The sequence below is a fragment of the Arachis hypogaea genome, chromosome 13, assembly GCF_003086295.3.
Source record: "Arachis hypogaea cultivar Tifrunner chromosome 13, arahy.Tifrunner.gnm2.J5K5, whole genome shotgun sequence".
NCBI lineage: Eukaryota > Viridiplantae > Streptophyta > Magnoliopsida > Fabales > Fabaceae > Arachis > Arachis hypogaea.
Genome location: NC_092048.1, coordinates 136,477,481 through 136,488,190, shown reverse-complemented (window position 1 = coordinate 136,488,190; position 10,710 = coordinate 136,477,481). Strand labels below are relative to the sequence as shown.

The following is a 10,710-nucleotide window of genomic DNA, read 5'->3' as shown; positions in this document are numbered from 1 at the left end:
TTGTTTTTTTATTAATAGAAGTTTTAAAAAATATATTTTAATAAATATATAAAAATATATTAAAATTTTAAAATTATAATTTTTATAAAATATTTTTCTATAGCCCTCCAATAAAATTGGAACGATTAATACAGATTACATTGGTATTACTACTTTTTTTTTTTTGGACGTGGTACTACTACTTATTTTGGTGTTTTTTCTTGGTCGGGCTATGTTTTGGTCTAGTTAGGTCCAGTGAAAGTCTTTTTGGCGAGAAACCTTTTGCAATTTGAAGCACAACCTGGTAAAAAAAAAATTTGAAGCACAACCAAAAAGATGTTAACATAGCCCACTTAATTTTATTCTTATGTACAGTAATCAACCTATTACATGACCCAAACAAAAAAACGTAATCAACCTATTACGGGCTTACGGCTCGTCAAAAAGAATAAAAAAAAAAAATCTTTTAATAGATATTTATTTTTTCGATTTCTCAAAGCCCCACAAAAAGGGTAGGGGTTAACAGCAAATAACAACGAGCCACGTGGCATTAACGGGTGGGTCCCACTTAGGGATCTCCCTAGACACCTCTGAACAGTATTGAGGTGGAGCAAATGAAGCAGTAGCTGAGTTTCGCATTTCTTCTTCGCTCTTAGCTCTTCAGTCTTCACTGTATCCGACTCCGTTTTAGTGTGTGTCAACTCGCTGAGTGACTCAGCTACCGAGTTCGAGTTCTTGTAGTTGAATGTGATCACCACCACCATCATCAATCAGTTGCTACAATGGATCCTTCATCTTCCATGTCGCTTCCACCTTCTATGCACCTCGCAATGGCGGCTCTGCTCGGAGCCTCCTTCATGGCCATCTCCGCCTTCTACATCCACCGCCGCACCGTTGACCACGTCCTCCACCGCCTCGTCGAGGTCCGCCGCGGGCCACCTCGTACTTCCTCTAGCGGCGCCGTCGATGCCGACACCGACGACTACGATGACTTCGAAGAAGAAGAATACGAAGACGGCGACGATCGGAGCGGCTTCGGCGGAGAATTCGACGCTGATTCGACACACTATCAGGGAAGCCTGACAAGGTCCGTGGACGAAAGCTTGCTTCGGAGCTATAGGATTTCGTCTTCTATGCCGAACGTGGCTTCTGCGGCGGATTGGTTCCCGGAGGACCCTAGGTTCGGGAACACTGCGCAGAACCGTGTCTCGTCGCTTGATAATCTCAAGTTTGCGCCGCTAGGGCTTCCTTCTCTTCGAACGCGATCCACCACCGGTGCGAATTCGAACTCTCGAGCTTGAACTTGTTTTAAGTTTATCTAAGGTTTTTTCAACTTTCCGTGCAGTTGAAGTCGTTTTGATTCAATTCTCAATCAGTTATTCATTTATTTTTCTGTCTGTTTTCGTTTGAGAGGATGCTTATATTATGTGTTTTTATCTGTAATTTGATCATTCATTTAACGCTATCGAAGTAGAAACTAGTGTGAGGTAGAAGTCGAGTTTCTTTCTTTTTTTTTTTCGTGGATTCTAGATTAAATTATGTTTATGTTTTTTGGATTGGTGAAGGAGAGAATGCTCAGCTTTCGAGTTCTTATAAGAGAATAGCATCTGTTGGTAGAATCATGACCCCGAGGTCGCCGGGGCGAACTGCTTTTGAAAGTACTGAAGATTCTGACGAGGAGGGAACACAGCTTGGTGATGACAGTCGCATTCCTTTTTACCCTGGGACTAGAGATTCTTCGAATAATTATGTGAGAATATGTTTTCTTACCTTTTGGAATTGTGAATGTTGATTATTTTCAATCCCCCCCTTCTCTTCCACCCTCCTTCTTCCCCCCAGTCTAGGGGCCTAGTTGGGGAACATGCTTGTGATTTCAGTTACATATGAAAATTGTTACCTACCGTTATATTGGATTGTGAAGGGGACATATCCTTCATGCATGTCTTTGGGTCAAAGGTAACCAAGTGAGTTGCCAAATATTTATGGCTGTTATTAATTTAATGAATCTTTTAAAAATTTATAACTCATCCATAACAAAACCAGAAGTCTCCCGATGTTTAACAAACTCTCACATCAGGTAATGGAACCCTTGTAGTAAGTATTGAAACTGCCAGATTTTAATTTGGTCCAAACAATCTGTTCATGGTTGAAAAAGCATAGGCTATAAAGTGTGGTGGATGACCATCAATTATCCTTCCTTGCTTGATTTTGGTATGCTATTGTTCATTGTACATTGTTTTAAATGGTTTGCTATGTTGTTGCAGGGACTGAATCCAAACATGTGCAATTTATCCGGTGTTGCTTTCAGGCTCGATGATGCAAACTCTGCACACCAGATGTCTGGAGAGGTTTCAAAAGAAGGGAAAGCAAGTGGCGATATGAATACTGATGGAACAGTGGATTCAAATTCAGCACATGCTGCTGAAAAAGACCTTGCTTTTATCAGTAGTGTTTTCCCTAAAAGAAACACAGTGAACGGTAATGTCATATTTGTAACATAATCTGTACTATGATTCTTGTGTTTGGCATTTTTCTAATTTTATTCTTTTCACAGTGATTTGATGCATTTTTTCTCCTTTATAAAAATGTTCAGAGCCAATAAACATAGAAGAAGAGGAAGTGTGCAAGATGATTAGAGAGTGCTTAGATTTGCGTAAGCAATATGTTTACAAGGAAAACCTTCCATGGAAGGCTGAACCTGTGGAGGCTGACTCTGACCCATTTCATTTTGAACCAGTTGAAGCAACACCAGTAAGTTAGTTGTTTTCCATTATTCCCCTCAGATATTTTTGTTCCCATCTGCTAGAGATACTAACAGTAACCTTTTTCTTTCCCCCTTGAAGTGGTTTTCAAAATTGTTATACTGATGTTTTAATGTTTCTAACAGCATCATTTTAGAATGGAAGATGGAGTCATACATGTCTATGCAAATAAAACTGGTGAGCACACAGTTGTAAAAACAAGGCAATGCAATGATCATTTTCAGCTTTTTTATTTCTTTCTGTTAAGCATAGAATGATTGAGCTTCGTGTGGAACTGTGTGCAGACACTGAAGAGCTCTTCCCTGTTGCAAGCTCAACAACATTTTTTACAGATATGCATTACATTCTTAAAGTTATGTCTGTTGGGAATGTTCGCTCTGCATGCTATCATAGGCTTCGGTTTCTGGAGGAAGTATGTTTATACAACCTTTGCATATGTGATCTATTTGTGTTTTGCCTCTGGCTTTTGGTTAACATGCATCTGATCATTATACAGAAATTCCGCCTTCATCTATTACTAAATGCAGATAGGGAGTTTCTAGCCCAGAAAGGTGCACCACATCGAGATTTTTACAACATCCGAAAAGTTGATACTCACATTCACCATTCGGCTTGCATGAATCAGAAGCATCTCCTCCGCTTCATTAAGTCAAAACTAAGAAAAGAACCTGATGAGGTGATAATCTACTTTCGGACTGATTTAGGGGTTTAACTGATGAGTGCCCGCACTTAAGGCACTTGTTAAGGTACTAGAAGTAGATAATTTTAATTTTTTAAAAAAAAATTTTTAAAAATTTTCAGTGCATTAAATGTATTAGAAGGATAAAGGCTTTCTAGGTTTATTTCCCTAACAAGTGCTTTAAGGGCATTCTTAAGCAAATCCGTTTTTTGTTTTTTATTTTGAGACCAAAATAATGTAGGTTTTTTTCGCATCCTTTTTCTTCATCTAATTTTTAGTTGTTATTTCCTCTTAATGTTGCTAATAGTATTCATACATGTTGGCAGGTTGTTATATTTAGAGATGGAAAGTATATGACACTTAAGGAGGTTTTTGAGAGTTTGGATTTAACTGGGTATGAATTATTTTTCTGCTGAATTTTCATCTAATGACTTGTAGAAAGATGCTTGCTATATTTATGAGCTTTTATCTTGTCTGCATGTTTCTCATAGGAGGCAATCGTAATGCAGGTATGATCTGAATGTCGATTTGTTGGACGTCCATGCAGATAAGAGTACATTTCATAGATTTGACAAATTCAACCTCAAGTACAATCCTTGCGGGCAAAGCAGACTCAGAGAGATATTTTTAAAGCAGGATAATCTTATCCAGGGTTTGTTTAAGATTATGAAAGATGCCTATTGTATAATTTTTTAAGCTGTAGGAACTCTGAATGTATTAAAAGTGTTGATGCTTTATTGTTTCACAATAGCTTAAACATACCCACATTCACAGGAAGGTTTCTGGCTGAAGTAACAAAGCAAGTTTTAACTGATCTTGAAGCTAGCAAATATCAGGTAACTTATTCACATGGCATAGACTTTTTTCTGTTAAATGTTTTTGTGTCTTATATATTAATTCATTTCTATTTATAAATCAAATTTCAGATGGCTGAGTACAGGATCTCTGTTTATGGAAGAAAACAGAGTGAATGGGACCAGCTAGCAAGTTGGTTTGTTAACAATGCTATTTATAACAAGAATGCTGTATGGCTAATCCAGGTGTGTTATTCTGTCTTGAGGCATAATTTTTAACATCTATTCTTTGATATGCATAGTCTGATGATAAACCATTGAGGCCCGGATATGATCCATCTGACCTCATAAAAGTCTGTCCTAACTGATTGACTCTTCTGGTGATACTAATTTGATATTTATACCAAGATTCTTATAGACTATAGACCAACTTCCCATAACTTTACAGTCATTTATTTACTTATTTATTGTGACTGTTTATAGGTCTTTTTAATACTCAAATGGGTTTCCTTAGTTTGAGTTTTAGGATTGTTTTGTTTTTCAGCCTGAACTTGTAATGAACAGTGGTAAATATTTGGAGAGAATATTTTATCCAAAAAAAAAGAGAAAAAAAAAAGAAGAAAAAGAAAGAAGGAAATACTCATGATTAGTACCCTTGGAAAAGTGGTTGAAGTAAGTAACTTCAAAATTGTATGCAGTCTGCAACGAGTGCTGTAATATTCCTGTATCCTGTTGTTGAAAGTGAATCTTCTTAATTCTTGCAAATTATAGCATTAACTCACGGGTGTTATCACTCAAACATATGCACAGCAAGTCTGTAACCACAATTCTTTGATGTAAAATGTCTTTGTTGCATGAGCATTTTCAGGTCTTTATATTACTTTTATAGTGTTATGTTTGTTGGAACTAGGAGAACTCTGCTTGTTGTCAACAGCATCATCACTTCAGTCTCCACATGAATTCCTGCTTCACTACCATAAGTTGTTAAGTGGGTTTAACTTCTAGATTAGCAAGTGGCAACTAACCATGCACTGCATTGCTTCTTCCCAAAAGAAAAGAATTGTAAAAGAGAAAATAAGAGAGAAGTCACTTGATATTTGTTGGAATGTGCCATGTTAATTATACGGATCCTTACATAGATAATGGACATATAATGCAATTTTTTCTACAAGCAAAGAAAGATGAGGCTTAGATTTGATCATGTTGAAGAAACACCATTTGCAGCATTTTAATGCATGCTCTTTGTGATGTGATGTGATATAATATTTCTAACTTCATACATCATACGTCTTAATTGTTTATTCAGAATTGTGTTTGGTGCATTGACTTGTATAGGATTTTGACTTTGACTATCATCTTTTTTTATGAAACTTCCATTTGCACAGTTACCACGACTATACAACGTATACAAGAATATGGGAATTGTTACCTCCTTCCAGAATATTTTGGATAATGTGTTTATTCCTCTATTTGAAGTCACAATTGATCCAAACTCTCATCCTCAATTACATTTGTTTTTGAAGCAGGTTAGTCAATTTGACCCTTCCTTTGTGCTCATAGCTCTATTATGTATGTTCAAATGTAGAAGTCATAAAGTTAAATGACGTTCAGTATGTGTCATTTGATTATAGCAGTGAACATTTCTTGTGTAACTATGTCATGTTGTGACAATGATACATCAAGCAACTTTGTGGTGCTTTACCGGTGCCACTATGTAAATTGCTCATTGCTACTGTGTGGCTACTAATGACTGACTTTCTATATTGGATTTGATTGTGCCTGTTCAGCTAGTTGAAAGGCATACTCAATTATAATGGAGCTAAATATTCACGAGCTTCAGTTTATTTGAGTACTTTGCAAACTGCTTCTTTTATTCATCTTGCAAATACCTTGTTATTCAATAACAGTTATGTATTCAACCCTATATATTTAAAATCAAGCTGTTGTTCTTCTTTTGTTCAAAGATTTTTTTTAAGTAGCTACCATCTGTGCAGTGTTGCTTTGTAGTAATAAAGGCGTGCTTTTCTGAACATTAAGTTTTACTTCACAGTTCATATGTCAGCAGTAGAGGATGAAATTCAATTTGAGAGCCGGCATTCGATTCTTTATAATGTCATTGTTACAATTGTGTATTGTTCAATTATTAAAATCATGAAAAAAGGAAGCACCATTTTTAATTCTTGTCTTCATAATTTACTAGGTATAACATGTTACTTTTTTGAAAGCAGGTGGTTGGATTTGACCTTGTAGATGATGAAAGTAAACCTGAAAGGCGTCCAACTAAGCACATGCCTACACCAGCAGAGTGGACAAATGAATTCAATCCAGCATACTCTTACTATCTTTATTACTGTTATGCAAACCTGTACACCCTCAACAAGGTTATTGTTATTTCCCTCTGCATACACGTCTTCAGCTTCTAGTTATTGTCTTCTCTTTCTTTTTCCAACATATTTAATATCTTACTTTCTATTGGTTTCAGCTCCGTGAATCTAAAGGAATGACCACTATTAAGTTGCGGCCCCATTGCGGAGAGGTTGTTTTCTGTGTGCTATAGTAGCTGTATGATTTGATTATTTATTTTATTTAAGATGGTTAATATATTTTACTTGCTTATGCAGGCAGGCGATAGTGATCATTTGGCTGCTGCTTTCCTCCTATGCCATAATATTTCCCATGGGATTAATCTACGGAAAACTCCTGTGTTGCAATATTTATATTACCTTGCACAGGTTAGCCCCTCATGAATAGTCAGTCATTTGGTCAACATAACAATATCTATCATGCTGCAATCGTAGTTTGCGTTTGTTGTAAATCTTGAAAAATTTGTGATAAAATTTTAATGGCAGTCATGTTATCTTTTTAGGTTGGATTGGCAATGTCACCACTTAGCAATAATTCACTTTTCTTGGACTATTCTCGCAATCCATTGCCCATGTTTTTCCAGCGAGGTCTGAATGTCTCTCTTTCTACTGATGATCCTTTGCAAATTCATTTGACAAAAGAGCCCTTGCTTGAGGAATATAGCGTCGCAGCAAAGGTTTGCTCTCTGTTAAAACACCTAGGCTCCTTTTTCTTGGCTGACAACAGTGAAATATTTTGTTGCATCATTTCTTCTAGGGGTCAATAATTTTCACATGCACTGCAGGTATGGAAACTCTCTGCGTGTGATATGTGCGAAATTGCCAGAAATTCTGTCTACCAGTCTGGATTTTCACATCAGACCAAGGTAAATGAAATGGTGTAGGAATTTTATGCACTGGATTACCTGTTTTTCTTTTCTTTTATTTTCTATTATTAGGGTAAAGTATGTTTAACATTTAATTGTATTCAATTTTGGCCCTAACGTTTTCGGTTTGTATCAAAACTACCCGAGTGTTAACTCCATCTGAAATGTTGGGAACAAAGTTGAAAATGTTTAGGGATATTTTTTAAACAAATCGAAAATGTTAATGGCAAAATTGAATGAATCGAAAACGTTAGGGACAAAATTGAATAAAATTAAACGTTAAGGATATTTTTGGAAAAAATTGCAAACCTTAGAGATGAAAATTATACTTTACCCTTATTATTATTATTATTATTATTATTATTATTATTATTATTATTATTATTATTATTATTTGCATTTTCTTTGAGATCTTCCATCCTTTTGGTCTGTATTCTCTTTTGATGTTTGATCCACAACTTTAGCTGTGAAAAGTGAAAACTGATAGCTATCCACATGCTGTTACAGTTATAATATTATTGCATGGACGTTTATAAAATATTGTTTACCTGGCTCTTTCCTGATTTATAAATGTCTTGATTTTTTATTTAATTTATTTATTTTCCCTTCCTTTTACAGTTACGTTGGCTTGGGGACAAGTATTTCCGTAGAGGTCCGGAAGGAAATGATATTCACAAGACAAATGTTCCCAGTTTGAGAATTGCATTCCGATATGAGGTGGAACATTTGTGATAAACCCTATACAGAATGCAGTTTGATTATAATTATTCTATCTTGATAACGATTGTGTGTTTTGTGCAGACATGGAAGGATGAAATGCAATACATATACGCTGGTCAAGCCACCTTTCCTGAAGATGTAGACCCATGAAATGAAGTAATGAAAAATGAAATCAACCTGTTATGTGACTCTATTGTCAGTGCATTTACCACTGATGTTGAATAGCAGCTTCGGCGCTGACAACTTATTGTAACAACAATGTAACCTTTATGGTAGGCCTTAGTTACAACTTACATGGTTCAGAATCGAAGTTAAAAAATAAACAGAATAGAGAACTGAGAAGGCAGAAGAAGAGCCAGTATCTAACGCTGGCATTTTCTGCGGCAGGAATAGCAACACCTCTTTCTCTCGTTAATCACTAGTAGACTAGAAATAGTAAATTAATAATGGCCACTATGTGAATTTTGTTCTGCATGTGTAGGCCGTTAAAATATATTCTGTTTGGAAACATCAGAAAAAGTTTTTTTTTTTTCCCTATCAAAATATCTACAAATTCTATTCCTGTTCGGTTACTTTTTAGTTTAGATGACTAGAGTACAATTAGAACTTAAAAGAGTTTAAGGTGCCTTTGGCCAAATAATCATTAGCTGATTAAGCTCAAGTTCGAGCATTATTTAGAAAAACTTTATTTCTACAATATACACGGTGGGAGTAAAAAGAAGTACAATGATATCCGCCCTTTTACCTTGTAAATCTTTTTTAAACACCTTGAGATTGATAGCCAATGTATAAAAAGGAGGTAGAATGATATCCGTTTCCTTTTTCCATTTTTTTCTAAAGTAAAAAGGCCGACGATAAAGTTGAAATAGGTGAAAATAATATCGAATAAAATCTTGTTTAAAATAAATTGTGACAAAAAGTTTCTTTAACCAAGCATCTAATCGCTAATTAATATTTGCTTTGTTGAAAATCTGTATTATACATAGTAGCACCCTTTGCATACCTTTTTGACTCTTGCCACTCACTGCTATACCAAGAGGTATGATATGGATTCTCTCTCTCTCAAGCAAAAGTATGATTGGAATTTCGATTCCAGGGCTGGTTTTTCTCGTTACTGATTGCGTTGCTCTAGATGCTGCTAGGGTCATAGGGTGAACCAAAATGAGCGAATCCAACTGGTAGTTTAATTTGGTTGATATTTCCTTCCAACTTGACGAACGGTTTATAAAGTGCATTACACAAATGGTAATGGAGAATTTTAGTGCACGTAATCACTTTTATCGGATCACTTATTATGAATAAATTAACTAATGGTGTAGATTAAAACCCCTCTACTTTTAGTTTTAGCTGGCCACGGTATGGTTATGTTTTAGTTACTAGAAAGATACATGAAGTGTATAGTTGGGCGGGGATAAAAATCTAATATATTTTTTTATGAATGAACTTGATGCGAAAAATTAGATAGAATTTATCCGCTAAGAGTTCAAAGGCTGAGTTTTATGCCAGATTTCATGCTAAAAGGGCCGAATAAGTGTGCCATGAAATTTGAAAAGCTAATTAAGCCAAAGAATTGTCTGATCTGGACTTTATGATTTGCAACGAATAAAAGAGTTTTGAGAAGTGCTCTCTTAGCACTGCTGAAATCATTCAAATTGCTTGGAGGGTGTTCATATGTGTAGTATTGAAATATCAAGTGTGACTTTGTAAGAGGTGAAGTAGCATATTAATTGATGATGATTAATTCAGTGAAAACTGAAGAGTTACATAACGTGGAGGGTCTATAGATTCAATGTCTTAATGTTTTAACTGACTGGATGGCTAGCGAAGAAAAGTACAAGGAAAGAAGCAGGATATCACTTTGTAGATTTATCTTATGGAGATCTCAAAGGAATGGTAGCTGATCATGGAAGAGGGATCCCCCGTTACCCCGTCTAATTAGAGTGCAATCTTTGTCTCTTTTTTTCTTCTTTGGGTTTTAAGCTCCCTCCAAGCACAAAAAAAAAAGTAGTTGACTAATATGCAGTTATCTTCATGCATTGTTAATAATTAAGAATTGTTAGATCTATTTATGAATAATATATAATTGATTACAAGCACATTAGTTATTTCATATTATATGACTTATATATATAAACTATGAAATATGGACACTTTGTTGAATTGCTATATTAGCGTGTCGGACACATTTTGGACATGACGCACATAAGCACTCGTCCGACACGCGTATTTCTCATGTCCAAACGTTTCCTGTTTAAAAAAATAAAAAAAATTGCCAAACACGGTCCGGACATGACCCATACATACATGACACGGCCCAAAAGTTAAACTTTAGTGATTTTTAGGTTTTACAAACGTGAAACGGTAAAACCTAAGTATCTAATTTTTCCCCATCCACCGTCCCACTCTCTTTGGCTCCATACGCACTCACCTTCTACTCGTTACTGCCGGTCTCCCACCACCTCCGGTCGTCGCCGCCACCTCCGGTCGTCGTCGCCGTCTGGTCATCGCCGCCACTTCCGCCGTGTTCGTCGTCGTTGCTCCCTGTTC

General features: G+C 35.9%; 1 protein-coding gene across 1 annotated transcript; it reads left to right on the top strand.

Annotated features, from left to right (window-relative positions):
* Window positions 1–576: 576 nt before the first annotated feature.
* Window positions 577–8,725, top strand: LOC112791870 (AMP deaminase). Its single transcript, XM_025834883.3, has 19 exons — window positions 577–1,254; window positions 1,545–1,729; window positions 2,244–2,457; window positions 2,573–2,730; window positions 2,867–2,918; window positions 3,026–3,153; window positions 3,238–3,417; window positions 3,747–3,814; window positions 3,930–4,072; window positions 4,195–4,256; window positions 4,347–4,460; window positions 5,600–5,740; window positions 6,443–6,595; window positions 6,697–6,750; window positions 6,836–6,946; window positions 7,081–7,254; window positions 7,363–7,443; window positions 8,062–8,160; window positions 8,245–8,725. Exons 1-19 carry the CDS (start codon window positions 762–764, stop codon window positions 8,311–8,313), a joined length of 2,679 nt encoding a protein of 892 aa, XP_025690668.1. The 5' UTR covers window positions 577–761; the 3' UTR covers window positions 8,314–8,725.
* The last annotated feature ends 1,985 nt before the right edge of the window (window positions 8,726–10,710 follow it).

Excerpts from the sequence above, each read along its gene's own strand:
- LOC112791870 (XM_025834883.3), top strand. The coding sequence starts at position 762 with ATGGATCCTTCATCTTCCATGTCGCTTCCACCTTCTATGCACCTCGCA. Across the intron at positions 3,815-3,929 it reads GAGAGTTTGGATTTAACTGG|GTATGATCTGAATGTCGATT; the intron begins GTATGAATTATT and ends ATCGTAATGCAG. Across the intron at positions 4,257-4,346 it reads TTGAAGCTAGCAAATATCAG|ATGGCTGAGTACAGGATCTC; the intron begins GTAACTTATTCA and ends ATCAAATTTCAG.